This window comes from Chiloscyllium plagiosum, chromosome 16, assembly GCF_004010195.1.
Source record: "Chiloscyllium plagiosum isolate BGI_BamShark_2017 chromosome 16, ASM401019v2, whole genome shotgun sequence".
Lineage (NCBI taxonomy): Eukaryota > Metazoa > Chordata > Chondrichthyes > Orectolobiformes > Hemiscylliidae > Chiloscyllium > Chiloscyllium plagiosum.
In genome coordinates this window covers 58,201,464-58,219,702 of record NC_057725.1, presented here as the reverse complement: position 1 = coordinate 58,219,702, position 18,239 = coordinate 58,201,464, and the positions used below count along the sequence as shown (strand labels likewise).

At 42.8% G+C, this 18,239-nt stretch overlaps 1 protein-coding gene across 5 annotated transcripts in view; it reads left to right on the top strand.

Moving 5' to 3' along the window:
• LOC122557945 (N-acetyl-beta-glucosaminyl-glycoprotein 4-beta-N-acetylgalactosaminyltransferase 1-like) overlaps positions 1 to 18,239 on the top strand; it is a 667,804-nt gene that overhangs the window by 170,449 nt on the left and 479,116 nt on the right. For 4 of the 5 annotated variants that reach the window (XM_043706193.1, XM_043706198.1, XM_043706197.1 and 1 more), the window contains exon 2: positions 7,334 to 7,449. In XM_043706193.1, the coding sequence (XP_043562128.1) occupies positions 7,334 to 7,449 (116 nt within the window). Of the gene's footprint in view, positions 1 to 7,333; positions 7,450 to 18,239 lie in introns of those variants that run through there. The other variant, XM_043706196.1, reaches the window with a different exon arrangement.

Sequence of the window (18,239 nt, the reverse complement as noted above, 5' to 3'; positions counted from 1 at the left end):
TATTTGTAAAAACTCTTTGGATTTTCCTTAATTCTATTTGCCAAAGCTATCTCATGTCCCCTTTTTGCCCTCCTGATTTCCCTCTTAAGTATACTCCTACTTCCTTTATACTCTTCTAAGGATTCACTCGATCTATCTTGTCTATACCTTTCATATGCTTCCTTCTTTTTCTTAACCAAATTGTCAATTTCTTTAGTCATCCAGCATTCCCTATGCCTACCATCCTTTCCTTTCACCCGAACAGGAATATACTTTCTCTGGATTCTCGTTATCTCATTTCGGAAGGCTTCCCATTTTCCAGCCATCCCCTTACCTACGAACATCTGCTCCCAATCAGCTTTTGAAAGTTCTTTCCTAATACTGTCAAAATTGGCTTTTCTCCAATTTAGAACTTCAACTTTTAGATCTGGTCTATCCTTTTCCATCATTATTTTAAATCTAATAGAATTATGGCCGCTGGCCCAACTTGCCCACCACTGATGTCAGGCTCACCAGTTTATAGTTCCCTGGCTTGTCCTTAACAGCTTTCTTAAGTAGTGGTACCACGTTAGCCAACCTCCAGTCTTCCGGCATGTCACCTGTGACTATTGATGATGCAAATATCTCAGTGAGGGGTCCTGCAATCACTTCGCTAGCTTCCCACAGAGTTCTAGGGTACACCTGATCATGTCCTAGGGATGTATCCACTTTAATGCGTTTCAAGACATCTAGCACTTCCTCCACTGTGATATGGACATTTTTCAAGGTGTCACCTACATTCAATATCTTCCATGTCCTTCTCCACAGTAAACTCTGATGCAAAATATTCATTTAGTCTCTCGTATACTTGGGGAATCAATCTCAGCCTTATATATTAACAAGAACTGTACCCCCCCTAGGTCTCTGTGGCAAGGTGTTTCCAAGATAGTGAACCCTCAGATGAAATCCCTCTTCACCTCAGAAAGAATTTGGCATCTCTTTATTCTTAGACTATGCCCTCTGGTCTTTGACTCTCCCATGAGGGAAAACATCCTCTCAGTATTTACCCTGCCATACATCTTAAGAATCTCCTGTGTTCCAATGTGATCACCTCATTCTTCTGAACCCCAGTGAGTAGATTCCCAACCTGTTTAGCCTTTGCTCATAAGACAGTCCCACTATATCAGGGATCATCCCAGTGAAACTTCTCTGAAATGCCTCCAATGAAATAATATATATCCTTAAATAAGGGGACCAAGACTGCTCACTGTACTCCAGTGTGGTCTCATCAGCACGTTGTACAGATGCAGTCGGACTTCCCTACTTTCAGACTCCAATTCTCTTGAAATAAGGGCCTTGAAATATTAGTCTTCCTGATTACCTGCGGCCCCTGTGTGCTTGCCTTCTGTGTTTCAAGTCTGCCTAAGTCCCTTTGTGTTGCAACTTTCCACAGTATTTCTCCATTTAAATCATAATATTTTGTTCTCCCTTTCAAAGTGAGCAATTTTCCCACGATATACTCCATTTGCCCACTTATTCAACCTCTTAATGTCTCTTTGTAAACTGTCGGTATCCCTCTCACAGCCAGCCTTTCCAGCTATTTTTTTGTATAGTTTGAAATTTTGGCTACAGTGCATTTGCTTCCTTCCTCAAAGTCATTAATATATATTGTAAACAGTTGTGTTCCCTTCACTGATCCTTGTGGAACCCCATTGGTCATCAGCCTGAAAAAAACCTTATTTCCTGCCCATTAACCAATTCTCTATACATGCCAAATTACTACCTCCAACACCATGGGCTCTTATCTTATGACTTTTGTGAGATACCTTGTTGAACGCCTTCTGGAAGCCCAAATATACCACATCTCCTGGTTCCCCTCTATCCACTCTAGTCGAGACTTGTTTAAAGTTTAAATAAATTAGTTTGACAAAATTTCCCTTTCTGACTCTGCTTGATTATGATTTTCAAAATGTCCTGCTGTTATTTCCTTAATAACTGATTCCAATATTTTTCCAACAATTTTTAACTACCCCTTTTTATAACACCTCATTTAATTACCTCGTTGCCTGATTTCCTTCTGCCAGTTTAAAATAGAGATGCCTGGGTGACATTTATTCCTCAGAAACATTCCCTATCTACTGGCTCACTGCTCTGAAGATTGGAGCACAGTGAGACTTGCCAACGTTAATTAATTTTAACTCTCAAACCACCTTACACTAAACTGGTCTATCGAGCAGCTGATGGACTCTTGTGTTACTGTTAACAGTAGCTGGATAGTGCTGATGAATTCACTTCCTGTCCCAGTGAAAAGTAATAGATTTGCATTGCATTCAAATCATTGTGAATCACTTATGTTCCCCCCCCCCCACCCCCCGCTGATTATTTCAATGAATGTGAGGTGTTGCATTGCACATTCATTTCATGACGCACACTGATAAACCAGATGAAAGGTTTTGTTGCAATGCATTAGAAAATGGGGCTCTCTCTGTTGTAATACATTATAATCCTCCAAAGTTACTCTCGAGGTTTGGTGCCATCAGCTCATTATCATGGTTGAGAATATAGAAGGGAAAAGAAAAGAAGTTGACTCGGCTTTAGTCCAGGGGCTGCTGTTTCATGTTTGCTCAGCCTGGCAGGAGAAATGAAAGATCACTCAAAGACTTTGAAAGCCCTTAGGGAACAGACGGTACATTGTGCGCGTGAAAACTTCAGAAAGATCCAATTGCTTTACAAAATCAAAAACAGGGTCGGCCAAGCCTTTCAGCTAATTTTAAAAACATGCAGAATAAATTGGAAGACTTCAAAATGGCAGTGCCCATTTAAAACATATTTGCACCGTGTATATTCTGTAACCTATTTGGACTAAAAGTCTAAGTATTGATATAAAATGACCAGAAGTGTTTTAAATTATTCATAGCTTTGGATGTTTATAGAGGAAGTGTTTGTAACCAAAATGTGGTGTACTTGGCCTGGAACTGTTTGATTCTGACAATGAGAGACAAAAATAGTTTCCTGGCACTCAGCTTCTCATCTGCCAAGGTTAAGTCTGGCCACGTTGACACTGAATATTTCAGTCAAGCTGTATTAACTGCCTCTAGCAGCAAAGTGTATACAGAGAAACCCCTTTGACCACATGTCAATAAGGCAGTTGTTCACATGTCACGTTATCAAGGTCCCCGTGGGTGACGGACATAGTGGATCATAGTCATACAGCACGTAAACAGACCCTTCGGCCCAACTTGTCCATGCCATCCAGGTTTCCCAAACTGAACTTGTCACAATTGCCTGCATTTAGTCCACATCCCTTTCCTATTTGATGTCACCTGTCCAGATATCTTATAAATGTTGTAATTGTGCCCACCTCTACCCACTTATTCCATATACCTATCATCCTCTGCATGAAAAAGTTACCTCTTTTAGGTCCCTTTTAAATCTTCCCCTCTCACCTTAAACCTACGCTCTCTAGTTTTGAATTCTCTGGGGAAAAGAACTGGGCTATTCACCTTATCTATGCTCCTCATGATTTTATAAACTTCTGTAAGGCTCCAGGGAAAAGAAACTCCCAGCCTATCCAGCCTCTCCTTATAACTCCAACCTTCCAGTCCTGGTAACATCCTTTTTTGCACCCATTGCAGTTAACTAACATCCTTCCAATGACAGGGTGACCAGAATTGTATGCAATACTCCAACAGTGGCCTTACCAATGTCTTGTACAGTCCAACATGATCCTTTCCGATGGTTGCTTGAGCAGGCTGTCAAAGTTAATTGGCAGAGTTCTTCATTGCGAGAAGTTTCAAACAAGCTGTTAACAAGATGTAGCCCGGCTGGTGCTGAGAAAGGTCTGGAAGATGCCAGCTTGTAATACTCAGTCGAGGTCCACTCCTTGCTCTGGAAGACCAAAGAGCATTTTTCAATCAGTTGGTGGCCTTCCAGGCACAGTTGATGTTTGTCTCAGTGTGCCTCCCTGGAACAGACCGCAGAGCACAGAGTTCTGTGTCACGGAGCAGCTCGGAGCAAACTTCCACTAAAACCACTGCATCTCTCTCCAAGCTTCCTTCACAAAGGCACACTCCAACAGGAGATATGTGACAGGCTCTAACCCCCCTCACAGCTCCTTCGAGGGCAGTGTGCGGGGGCATAGACAGACTGGGCGTCCATGAAGGATCTCCCAGGTAGTGCCCTTCTCATCACCAGCCAAGCGAAGCTTGTTAGAAAGTTCTGGCAATGAGGCGTTTTGCCAAATGCCTTTGACAGTCTGCTCAGGGTACGAGCTGACAGGATCCACTCTCTCTCCTTTTCCCTCAAGGTCTCCAGGACGCAATGTGCTGACCACTTCCTGATGAACTTGTGGTTAAAGGTGTTTTTCTTTGCAAATTCCTCCATGAATGACAGGTGATACAGAGTGGTCCAATGACTTGGAGCGTACTGGGGCAACAAGGCCACGCCAATCCTTTGCAACATATTCACAACACCTGCCTCTTCAAGATTCTCTTTTCGGTTTTGTTCCTGTCTTCACTAATCAGCAACATCAGCAGTCTTGTTTCCTTTTTGAATTTTTAGATTTCCCTTCAATTGAACCTGATCCAAGCATCAATTTATATCTGCAAGCGTAGTTATACAGTTCATCAACACCTGGTTCAAATGAAGCCTAGCCCCAGTAGAATAGCATTCTCAAAGAGAGGAAAAAAAAAATAAACAAGAATGTAAGGGCAGTGTTTGTCACTGGCCACCCGGGTGTTTTCCTATCTTCCTGGTGGAGAAAAAAAAAAAAAAATAGAATAGCATTCTCTGTTTTCCCCTACTCCCAGTGCCCATTGTAACCCATTTCTTCCCTGTCACTCTTTGAGCCATACATTTAGCTCTCTAACCTTACCACATGTCTCCAGTGATAATTCTGAGAGTGTTACCTGCCCTCAAAGGAGCTGTGAGGGGGGTTAGAGCCCGTCTCATATCTCCTTTTGGAATGTGCCTTTGTGAAGGAAGCTTGGAGAGAGATGCAGTGGTTTTTAAATTTCTGTTCATAATCCTTCACCAGAACCTCTTTCCTTGTCTGTCTTATATCATTGATAACTGTGTGGACTGCAGCAAGTGAATTCCCACCCACCCCCCAAATTCCAAGTTCCTCTCCAGCCCAGAAGAGGAACCCGTAACCTTGTCACTCAGTAGAAAACAGAGCCTTAGAGGTTGTCTGTCTTTGCTGTAGATAATGGTATCTCTTCTCCTAATTGCACAATTTCCCATTACGACTATATCCACCACCCCCTGACTTGAATGGCACTCTGTATCACTGTGCTTTGGTCAGTTCACTCAAACATTCACTCCCTCCATCACCAACACTCTGTGACAGCAGTGTGTACTATCTACAAGACTAACTGCAGAAATTCCCCAACAATCCTTAGCACCTTTTAAACCCACAACTGCTTCCATCCAAACGACAAAGGCTGCAGATACATGGGAACCACTTACCTACAAGTTTCCCTCTACATCACACACCATCCTGACTTGGAAATGCATCTCCATTCCTTCACTATAACTCGGTCAAAATCTGAAATTCCTTTCTGAACATCACCACAGACTTCATAAGCGTGCCAGTGATGGCAATAAATGCTGGTCCGTTCAGTGACATCTACATCTGATTGAATTTTTAAAAAATTCCTCCCTGCAATCTGTGTGCATGCCCACACTGGGAGCAGGAACCTCATACCTTTGGACAAGAGCACTGACTCAGTCTCCTCTGCATTTGCCTGGCACCCTTCTGCCCTGACCACTGACCAGGTTTGATGCAATTAATCTAAAGGCGATGATTATCTCCTGAAACACAGAGACCTGGGAACTCTCCTGCAGCCACATGTTCCACAGCTCTGACTCCAGCTTCTCGACCCCAGGTTGAAATTCTTCACCAACCAACACGAGCTGTAGATGCGGTCACTGCAGATCACACTGGGATCCACCAAGTCCCACAGTGGCCTCAGCTCATGGTGGGGCACTTCCAGCCATGAGCTTAATTCTAGTGGAAGCTGGAAAGCAGCGGGGGAATGGGTGTGTCACCATCCCACCCAGCTGAATGTCCTTCCACCTCCTGTCTTACCAAGCCTGGTATCACATGCTTCTGCCTGTGGATGGTCAATTTCTTTCAAATAATAAGGTATAAAATTCAGAGATTTCTGTTCCAGGAAGATTTCTCTGATCACTTAATCTGACAGTGGCTACATTGAACCTAGGACTATGTGAATTATATATACAGTGTGGAAGAACTAGCCTCATTAGGCAACTGAAGCCTTAATTACATCCTTTTGGCAGTTTCCTGCAATAAGGGAAAAGAGTTCTGTCTCTCAGGATTTCAGATATTTTTGCTTCCTTCATTTTTTTGTTCTTCTCATAACCCAGAAGCTTTTAAAACTCAGGTTTAGCACCATCTAATCATCCCTTGTTGATTTCCTTTATCTTTTCTGCTCCTGTTTCTGACTCTGTGTCCTGCACTTTTCGCAGAGATTATTCAGCAAGTTTTTTCATTGAATTGCACAACATCAATGGCATTATTTAAATACTATGATGAAGGCAAAGGAATCATTTTGTGCAGTTTTCTCTTCAAGGTAACATTGCTTTATTATTTTTGAATAAGAATTAATTCCCTTGTTTGCACCTTCCCAGTTATTCACCAATACATTTTAATAACAAAGCTGTGCAGAGCTAATTATTCTTTAACATTGCACTGAAGGGATTTTGTTTTATTAAGAAACATCAAAAATACTATGGCAGTGCAGAACGTCAGTGCTCAACTTCTATGGTGAGATCAGAAGTTATGCTTCAAGTTCTACATATGTTTTCAGCAATGTCCCAGGTTAACATCAACTCCTTGCTCTTGTACGTTATGCCTGTGTTAATTAAACTGAGGATCTTGTACGCTTTATCTGTATGCTGGTCTCTCTACCTGTCCCACCACTTTCAGTGTTCTGTTCACACCCATACACCCCTGCTCTTGACCTCTCCCACCCGTTTATAGTTATACCTCCTTGGGATGCGTCACTGGTGATTGTGAAAATGACGAGCTTTAATGATTTCCTCAGTGAGTTGATGTTTTCTTGAAATCAACCAGGTTTTGTTTTACCAGCTTTTTTTTGATATTTGCTTCCCGGTGGTTGGAGTGAATGATGCATTAGATTGCAGCATTTCATACCTACAGTAAATGTTGATAGGTCAAATGCTATCTTGGTATGTTTAATTACAAGAAAATTTGGAAGAAAAGTTCTAATATTTTTTAATTCATCCAACAGAAGAATTGACCAGTCTGAAGTTCATTGAAGCCCTGATTCCACACATGAGTGGGGTTTCTGTGTAAGGCTGCTAATTATCTCCATCACTGATTGCCTTGCAGATGCAGAGAAACTGAGTGAAGCTACTGATACTGGAAGGAAAGCTGGCTCTATCCATGCTGCATCCAACAAAAGGAAGATTGATGACTCCAGTGACAGTCAGGAAGATGAACAGATGGTAAATGACTTTTGAACAGTTTCTTTAGAGAGAAAGAAATCAAGGTTGAACTATGCTTCTTTATCTCTGTGTCTAAAGTGGCCCAAAGTCATTACAAATCATTTCCCTATCCAGAGTCAGGTAAACTGCCTCTCCAGCTCCCAGATGCATAGATAGGAAGTAGGGAATTACAAGCAGTTTCTGAAGTCGAACCTTCCCATTCATCAGAGTGGTATTGAGCTTTTTCTAGCAGAGGTCTATTGACAGGTAAGCGTGCTCTTCCCTCCTGGGTTCCAATTAATTTGAGAACATGGCAAGGGTGGAAAATGAATGAAACAGCAATGGTTAGTGGCATGGGACTGTAAGCTATGCAACTGGAATTGATCTTTGTGATTATAAATTTCATATCATTTTCTCATTTTATTGTCTGTTAGAATATAAAGTCGTACTCACAGACAGTACAATATTTATTGTTCATCTGATTTGCCCTGGAGACAATAGATATTAACCCATTCACTGGAGTTAGGACAGGAATGATACCTAGTCAGAGGGGAAGAAACAGTTTTAAGGGGCTGGTAACCCACCGGTTAACTGGGATCATCAGAGAATGGTAAATCCTGGTTAGCTATTGTAGATCTATCCCTGGTTTTGACAAAAGGGGGTGGGATGTAGGTGCTGGTAGCAATCTCCTTGCTTCCAGCAGTTGGAAATGGATGTCGCTTGGATGGCAGGTTGTGATGACCTACACATACTGGTGCTTTCTGCTTGCCCTTCCTGCTGTCACTGAGAGTGCGCAGCCTTTGGTTTCAATGTGATTGCTTTCCCAATGTGCAGATTTGAAGCATATGTGTCTTTTGATGTTGATGTAGTGGATTTAACACTTTATTGGAGAGTGAACTTGGTGAAAAGTGAAGGATCTCAGCCATAAGATCCTGATGAGGCAAAGACAATCGCTCAAAGTTAAACTTGTATTGAGCAACTCAGGAGAAGAAAAAAAGCTCCAAAACACAAAACGCAATTTATGTGCAGGGATTAATGTAACCACTATTTCAAGAATTATTGACAAAATGAACATCAACTGTAACGTTTCTACAGAGAATTAGTCATGTTGTTGCTGAGCCTTAAACATATTGTCACAGCTCAAAATCCATGTGAGCGGTGAAATAAAAGAAAGCAGTCTGTCATAGATCAGTGTGGATACCATTCAGACCATTTGATTTGACTGGTGATGGATAGGCAGTACCCCAACCCTGTTCATGAATCACCAGCACAGTGTCCCGAGTCTCTCGGCCTCCCACAAGCTGACCTTTCACAGCCTGTATGCATATGAAAAATCCAAAGGTATGGATCCACCTATCCTGATTAATGAGAAATGTTAAAGGTAGTACCAAACTGATAGATTAATGTATAATTGCGCAAGGACAGACGGTAGGTCAGAAAAGTAAAATACAGCAAAGGTGGACCAAAAACTTTGAAATTGAATTGAATTTGCTTTATGTGCATTAGAGTGCAATGAAAAGTTTGTGATGTCACTGCTTATGGCGCCATCTTAGGCACAAGATGCCTTGGTACAGATGTTTAAGTATTTGGTACAAAATTGGAAGAGTAATAAATTAATAATCCAGTATAAGAATAAAAGGAAGGAAAGGTAATATATTTACAGTCGTTTTACCCCAATGAAAACACCAGCCAGCACATTGCCTCCGGACTGCACCGGGCCAAGCCAATAGACCATACCGGACTTCAAAACACCAGACATTGTCACCTGTCTGGAAGGGACTGGCCTCCCATTGCACTGGTCTCTAGTCTGGGCCTCGCCTCCTCCCGCGTCAGCCTCTGGTCTGGGCCTCGCCTCCCCCTGCTTCTTCCTCCTATCCAACCTGTCCTCCCCCGTGCCAGCCTCCGGTCCAGGCCTCGCATCACTCCGTTCTGGACTCTGGTCCAGGATCACTCCCCCTGCGCTGGCCTCCGGTCGAGGCCTCTCCTCCACACGCCGGCCTCTAGCCTGGGTCTCACATTGCCTCCCCCCCACCCACTGCGCCAGCCTGGCCATTGCCCCCCCCCCAACCCGTGCTGGCCATCTGTCTGGCCCTTGCTTCACCCCCATGCTAGCCTGCAGCCTGGGCCTCGCCTCACCATACCCTGCGCTCGCCTGCAGACTGCACCAGGGCCTCACCTCCTCCTGCACCAGCCACCTGTCCAGGCCTCTCATCACTGCGTGCTGATTTCTGGTCCAGGATCAATCCCCCTGCACCGGCCTCTTGTCAGGGCCTCCCCTTCCCTACGCTGGCCTCTGGCCCACGCCTCACCTTCTGCATTCGTCTCCAAGTAAGTTTAAAAGATTAAAAGTTTTTTAAAAAAACTAAAAGTGGAAAAAAAAGAAACAAGGACAAATTAGAGTGCGAGAGAAAGCTAACTGGAAATATATTAAGAGTGACTCAGTGGTTAGCAGTGCTGTCTCACAGTACCAGAGACCCAGGTTCGATTTCAGCCTTGGACGACTGTATGGAGTTTGCACATTCTCCCCGTGTCTGCGTTGGTTTCTTCTGGGTGGTCCGTTTTCCTTCCACAGTGTGAAGATTAGGTGAATTGCCCATGCTAGATTGCTCATAGGGTTCAGGGATGTGCAGGCTTAGGTGGGTTCGCCATGAAAATGCAGGGTTGGGGATGGGTCTGGTTGGGATGCTCTTTCGAGAATAGCCTGTTTCCATACTGTAGGGATTCTATTTAAAAAAAACTTTTGGGGAATATTTAAAGAAGAAAATAGTTAACAAAGTGAGCGTTGGTCCTATAAGAAAGGGAGACAAGAGAATGAATAATTGAAAATAAGGAACAGACAGATGAATTTAACAGTCAAGATTCGAGTGGTGCTGGAAAAGCACAGGAGGTCAGGCAGCACCCGAGGAGCAGGAAAACTGGCGTTTCGGGCAAAAGCCCTTCATCAGGAAGGGCTCCTGCCCGAAACATTGATTTTCCTGCTCCTCAGATGTTGCCTGACCTGCTGTGCATTTCCAGCACCACTCGAATCTTGACTCTGATCTCCAGCAGCTGCAGTCCTCACGTTTGCCTTGATGAATTTAACAGATATTTCGCTTCAATCTTCGCTATAGAGTGGACAAGTTGCATCGATACCTCAAGAATTGAAAGGGTGAGAGGAACTCAGGAAAATGGCAATCACCAGAGAAGTGGGACTGAGTAAATTGTCAGGGCTGTGGGCTGACTGAGACGGTTGATGATTTACTTTTAATTTCCCGAAGCTCCTTTGATTCAAGAATGGTCCCTTTAGTTTGGAAAATAGTAAATAGAGATGCTTTATTCAAAAAGAGAGGGAGAGAAAAAGCAGGAAACTGCAGACGTGTTAAACTAACATCTGTCATTGGGAAAATGTTAGAAGCTATTATTAAATAAGTTCAAGACGATCTGGCAGAGGCAACATGCTTTTGTGAAAGGATAATCATGTTTGACCAGTTCCCTTTATGAGACTCTGGTAAGTGTTGATTGGGAGTTGGCTTGACTTTGACAAAAAAAGTTGTATGGCTCAATGACAATTTTAATGAAATAACTAGAAATTTTGATCAATATACAACTTTTATTTGATTTGTTCTGAGGATGTAGGTTGTCTCTGTCTCTGGGCCTGTATATACTGCCCGATTCTAATTGCACTGCAGAAAGTGATGAGCTGCGTTCTTGAGCTGCTGCAATCTTTGGGGTGTAATTAATAAAGAATCATTTAATAATAATTAATATAATAATTACCTAATTATTAATCCAGTTACCATTTATGGAATCCTGCTAAGTGCAATTTGTCGACTTCCAAAGCAAGTGACTGAATTATAGAGTATTTCATTATCTGTACAATTCTCTGTAATGTTTTGGAGAGGTGCCCTTCAGACTCAATTTTAATTTTAATGATGATTTCAAATGGTGTGTGCTGCCTAACCTCCATAGGATTGGTATATGATGTTATCCATAGCAATCCTCATGCCCAAAAACAGATCCCTTCTGATGTTCACCTTGTAATCTGTCGGAAGAAAGGAAACGTGGGGGCCAAAGGTTTAGACAATCGTGATTCTGAGGGCAGTATAGCTGTGAGGGAATGAGTGGTGACTCCTCATTTCAAAATAGAGAAAGTGCAGGCAGAAGGAACTTAGAGGCTTCCTTAAAGTCTGAAACATTGGAGAGGAATAAAAGCAGCTTGTATCAAATAGTATCGAAGAAATGGTAAAAACAACAAAGATTGCATTGGTGAGGTGGGAGGAGTCGTAGAGCTCTACAGCACAGAACCAGACCCTGCGGTCCAACCCGACCACACCAACCAGAAATCCAAAATTAATCTAATCCCATTTGCCAGCATTTAGCCCACATCCCTCTAAACCCTTCCTATTCCTCTACCCATCCAGGTGCCGTTGAAACATTGTAATCGCACCAGCCTGCACTTCACTTCTCTGGCAGCTCATTCCATACATGCATCACCCTCCTGCATGAAGAAGTTTCTAATTAGGTCCCTTTTAAATCTTTTCCCTCTCATCTTAAACCTATGCCCTCCAGCTTTGGACTCCCCCACCCAGAGAAAAGACCTTGACTGTTCACTCTACCCATGCCCCTCATGATTTTAAAAAAAACCTCTGTAGGGTCAACCTCTCAGCCTCCGACGCTCCAGGGAAAACAGCACCACTCTATTCAGCTCAAGTCTTCGAATCTTGGCAACATCCTCGTAAATCTTGTCTGAACCCTTTAAAGTTTCGCAACATCCTTCCTATAGGAAGCAGACCAGAATTGAACGCAGTATTCCAAAACTTGAACCGTTATATTTAACTGTTTGTCCTGTGCCTGTCACCAATGAATTTTGTAAAGGGTATCTTACTCCGATTGGGTGATCCAGGCTGTGGCTGGGAATCTGGTCTCTCCACACTGTTTCATTTTATTGTATCTGTGCTCTCTGAGACCACATTCACACATGTTTGCAAATACTTGGGAATTGAGAAAGTTTTGTCTCCGTCATGTTGGTATTTTTAAGCATAAAATTGCTGTGTCTTTAACACTAATCATTGATTCCTGCCTGAAGTGTAATTGGCTCATCTTCAGCCTGAGTGGAAGTGATTGTTGCAGTCAGAGCTGTCACTTCGAGGTTGGAAACCTCAGTGTATGGAGGGGGAGAAGGGAGGCAGTCAAGCAAATGCAATAACCTCCAGCGTGACTGATTAATGCTGACAAAGTAGACAGGCAAGCACAATAACCTCCAAGGTGGGAGGCCAGTTCTGGAACGATGGAGACATTGATTCTTTTGTCTGACTGTGCTCTCTGAATAAAATCCACCTGTTATTTTCTTGTTTATTATTATTACGCCAGAGAAAAGGCCCTCCTGCACTCCTCAAAGGATTGCAACCACAAGTTTTGATTTTTAATGTAGGTTATAAATTATAACTGGTGCTTGTGGAGTGAAGGCTCCTGTGTGTTTGAGGTTCATAACACCTATTAAAAGGTACATTTGTCCTACCAATTCCAAGGTGACCACTTTAAAAGAAGAATTTGCGTTTCCATTTTGTGCTCCACAAATCGAGGGTGTTCCAAAATGCTTTCCAGCCAATTAAATATACTTAATGTACATTTGTAATGTAACAAGTGAGATGGAATGACAACTGAATGACCAGCAGGGTCAATTATATATTGGGCTGAATGTATACTGTTACTATTAGATTTGTTTGATGTACTTGCATTCTGTTTGCTGCACGTGGGTTGCTGGCACATCCTGTAGGTGTAATGTTGATGTAGCATGGTGCCGTGCAGCAACTCGTATGACCACAGGTGTCCCCCACTGTCCAAAAGTGGAGCGTTCCTATGAAACCTTTCATAAGCTGAAGTGGTGTAAAGCGAAGAAGCATTAATTAATATGGGAAAAATTTCTTCGTAAAAACCAAAATCCTCTTTGGATTTCTTTCGGTTAGTGAAAACAGGAACTAATGTAGGTCGTTCGTAAAAGCGAAGTGGTGTAAAGTGAACTTTTGAAAAGTAGGGGATACCTGCATTGCCTACCACAAAAAGCTTTATGTTTGTGCTATGCAGCAAGGCAAGACAGCCTTTGACCTCTGGCTGAGGAAGCAAAGTGCAACAAGGCAATGCCAAGAAACTGTGAGCAACAAAGTAGGTACAAAGCGAGTAGGTTTCTTACACAGTGTGTGAGAAACTCTAGAATCCACTGTGGCTGAATCCATGAGATTGTTGCTTTTCCCTGGGGGGAAAGTGAGCTGGCAGCACCATTCTAATGATAGGTGCCAGTGTGCTCCAAAATGCAGCATTGAAGTGGAGAACCATCGTGTAAGTAGGTCTGAGTGGTGCCATGAGGATGTGGTGAGGCTGGGATTTGTTGGATGCCAATGTTCATGGAAAGGGGGTCACATGCGGTCACTGCCCACGGTATGTGCCCTGACATGTTGGAGGTCTGAAGCCCAAGGTACACATACAGAGGAGCAAGCAAATGAGCTGGAGTCAATACGTGCCCACACTGACGTTCATGCTGAAAGTTATCACCATCTACTTTCCATCTTTGCTGGGTGGCTGGGTGGGTGAATGGAAAACTGCATATTAGTAATAAAGGGATTTTACTTCTTGCAAATAAGGTTCTTGCCAGTGAACGATGAGAGGCCTATTTCTCTACTCAATATTTGGTTAGTGAAATAGCTGCACAGAGTCAAGTATCACCAAGTCACCCATTATTAATAAGTGGACAGTATACGGCTTCTCACCAGTCAGCTTAAAACCTGTCCCTCAACTGAGAAGACTTTCTGAATCCCTTGTTTACATCTGTCAATCAGGGCTCTCTAATTGGCACAGGTTAACAGTCCCAATCAGGATCTTATAGATGATGAGATTCACCAGGCCCTGATTCTAATCACCACAGTTGGAAAATTGGTCTTTTTGCTCTTGACATCAAGAAGCCCCACATTGCCCACCTGATGCAAATTTTTCACCAATATCCATGTTGTTCAGTACCTGGGAAGATGCTGCCTATTAATTGAAACACTCCTATTAATATCAAAGATAAATATTTCCACTTAACTGTACCAACTGAAAATACTAAGCTGTAGTAAGTGGACAGAAAACATACCTTTTCTACCATTTGGAACTTTCTATCTGTTACTGATCATAATACTTTTCAGTGCACAGACGAATGTCAGTGGCCTGGGGGCTGGGGGGTGGGGGTGGGGATGGAGGGATTGGTGGTGGTGTTGCATCTTTATAGTGTTGGCAATGTACATTATCAAAGCCAAGTTACAGTGACAGGTCATCAGTCTGCAGTAACTTACAATGTATTTAGTAATAACAAAACTCTCTCTTTCTCAGTGGCATTCACATCACAGCATTCCTAGCTCATTCGGCCACAAGCCTGGAGTCAGAACTGTAGCATAATGAACAGTGGTGTTAGTGCCATAAATGCACATGCAGAAAATGATCTCAGCTGTGTAAGAAACAGAAAGTTGTCCCTGCAATTGGGTACATCCAAGTTGTTTTGTTTAAAGTTTAGCTGACTTTGCTTTTCATTATAGTGAACCTTGTGTTTGTGAAGTTGAAAGGTGGGAGAAAGATCTAGTTTTCATCTATTAGCCTTGGACACTAACAGTTTTGATATAATACAGGTCATATATACTGTAAAGATCTTTAAGCTCTGCTATGTTAACATAGCGCCCTGTGCTGCCCTATTGCATCTTTTCCTGCAGTGGCCTCCTTAAAGTGTCGCTGAGTGAGGCTGGCAAACTGATCTGAAGGATGGAATCCTCCTAGTTTAGATTCATGCAAACCACCAGGCAGTGAGACACCTCTGTCAACAGAGGAATGGATTTTGTATATCATTGCACTGAAAGTTGGCTTTACATTTCCAGAACATAAGGTCAACCTTTTGCCTTTTCGCTACCCAAAGGACCTTCCACTGAAGAGAGATTTAAATAATTTGGGGGGGAGTTTTAACCGACTGGCTAACAGAGAACAGGCGTTAATAGATTGGTTACCAGCGTTAAACATTGCCCGATTTTACTTCCCGTTGATGTCAATGGGATGTCAATTTGATGGTGTATTCTTCGCAGAGGCTGAGATAGATTAAAATGGTGTCTTTTTCTCCCTCTGATGATCTTCTTGTCTTTAGGTCAGTGTGTCTTGTGGTGTTATTGTGCGTCAGGCATTGGGGGTTGCTTGATAAGTTTGGCACTGGTATTCACTGGAGTGGCATCACAGAGCAGGAAGGAAGGAGGAGTTATGGTTGGAATGAGAAATGTCCTGACTGCGTTCTGCCGCAGGCTATAGCGTGGGACTGCTTTTTGGGAAAGTGATATTCCTACCACTTGACCATGGAAAAACTGAAGGGAGCTGATCAAGCATAATTTTACTCAATTTTTCCATTCCAGCAGATCCAGTACATGGCCTGGACAATCTTCTATTATGACTTCCAGACAGCATCTCAAGCATGCACAGATTCTTCATAACGATTAGAAATTGCGGTCAAAACCCACATGAAATATCACACTCATGGACTAAATCAGAACTTTGGTGAGGACAGTGAAAGTATTGGGTTGGGTGGGTGTAGATGCCATTTTTAGGTATTTTTAAAAGGAAGTATTTTTATTGAGGTTGAGTTTTGAGGTTAAGTATGTTGGTTGCATACCTGACTAAAGGAGGAAATTGGCAACCCAACAAAACTGTCAGTTGCTGCTACTGGTTTGCTCCTTTCACTTTGCTAGTTGTTTGTTTTCTAGTTACTTCCTGTGGCGGTGGTTGCTTGTGGATTTCTCCCTGTTCATTAATTTTTTTTGACAATTCCTACTGTTCAGTGAATAGTGATTTTTTTTTTAGGTTTTTGATTATCATAACATTGATTCACAGAACAAACTTTGCCTGTTTTGTATTTGGAAACATGACCCAGTCTTGCTGGGTGGGAGACTTTAATAAAACACATGTTAGTAGATTATATGAAGTGGAAACTCCGTGCCTGTAAAGTTGCGGCTAAAGTACTAACGTATTTTATGACCAAGTTGGGAGGGGTGACCAGATTACTTACTTGTTCCACTGCTCCATTGGTCACAGTGGCAGAAAACTTAAGAGATAGCACTAATTTTAAAATCTTGTACAGAACAACCTCGATTATCCGAACATCAATTATCCGAATTTTGGATTGTCCAAACAAGATCTCAAGGTCCTGTAAAAACGCTATCAATTATCTGAGCAATCAGTTATCTGAACTCTCAATTATCTGAACAAAACACCCCCCAGTATATATTGTCTGTCCCTAGTTGCCCTTGAGCAAGTAGTGGTAAGCTGTTCCAATCCATGTGCTATAGGTAGACCCACAATGCCCTTAGAGTGGGAATTTCAGGATTTTGACCGAATGACAGTGAGGGAACACCAATATATTTCCAAGTCAGACTGGTGAGTAGCTTGGAGGGGAACTTGCAGGTGGTGGCATTCCCATGTGTCTGCTGTCCTTGTCCTTCCAGGTGGAAGTGGTTTGGGTTTGGAAGATGCTGCCGAAGGATTTCAGGTGAATTTCTGCAGTACATCTTGTGGATAGCACAGACTGCTGCTACTGTGCGTCAGTGCTGGAGGGAGTGGATGCTTGTGGATGTCTTGTCAATCAAGCCACCTTTACACTCTCATCTACCCATTTGGCATCCTACATTCTTAACCTCCTGGCACTCAACCCACACCCACTTGAACACTTTCCTCCTGACCCACTTGCTTGCTGGCTCCACTGGAAATGCCCTGGGGAGGTAACTAGATGAATTGTTGTCTCACTGGGTTAGAATGGGGATTCTGGCCCAGATTGGAAGATTCAGGGCAAGAATCATAGAATCCCTACTGTGTGGAAACACATTGGGTCCACACTGACCCTCTGACAGGCATCCTACCCCTATCCCTGTGACCCTGCATTTCCCATGGCTAACCTAACTAGCCTACACATCCCTGGACACTATGGGCAATTTAGCATGGCCAACCCACTTAACCTGCACACCTTTGGACTGTGGAAGGAAACTGGAAGAAACCCATACGCAAAGTCCGTACAGTCAGCAGAGGGTGGAATCGAACCTGAGTCCCTGTGAGGCAGCAATGCTACCTGCTGTGTCACCATGCCACCCTAGTTCATTACTTGTTAAAGTAATGGTTAGCTTGCAATTAGAAATGTCAGCTATTGCTTAAAGGCACTCTGGAAATAGTTTTCTTTTCACTTTTCATATGTTACAGTCAGATTTTTGGGTTCCTTTCATGTTATTCATTAATCTCTTTGCGTATTAAGTGCTCTTTCTGCTCCAAATTTGCCAATGATGGGAGCAGAAAATTACACCCATTTTATCTCAGGCGCTTTGATAGAGCTTGCTCATTAGTTCCAGCTCTTCCTTTTTCCCAGTACTGTTGTAAATTTTCCCTTGAAATATTTATTCAATTCCCTTCTCAACATCGCTAAATTTGCTCTCAAGTTTCAAGTCGTGCAATCTAAAGCATGACAACTTATTGCATGAAAACTATTTTCAGTAATTGGTCAAAGTGGCCAGTTTTCAATTGTTTTATGTCAATCGAGCCTGGATTTCAAATGTCTGCTGTCCAGGTTGAAATGAGTTAGCTCAGCATGTGTCTGGAATCCAGGAATATCTGGTCTGCATTACACAGTAATTCACTGCTTTTGCTAACTGGAGACTGACATAGCCTCCTTAATGAAACTGTTTCCTACTCTTCCGTGTGAAAATCTAGTGATGCCTTCCCAAGCAGTTATTGCTGCCAGCTACTGGTTTCATGGTGAAGTCAATACAGGAAAAAGTCTTGCCAAAATC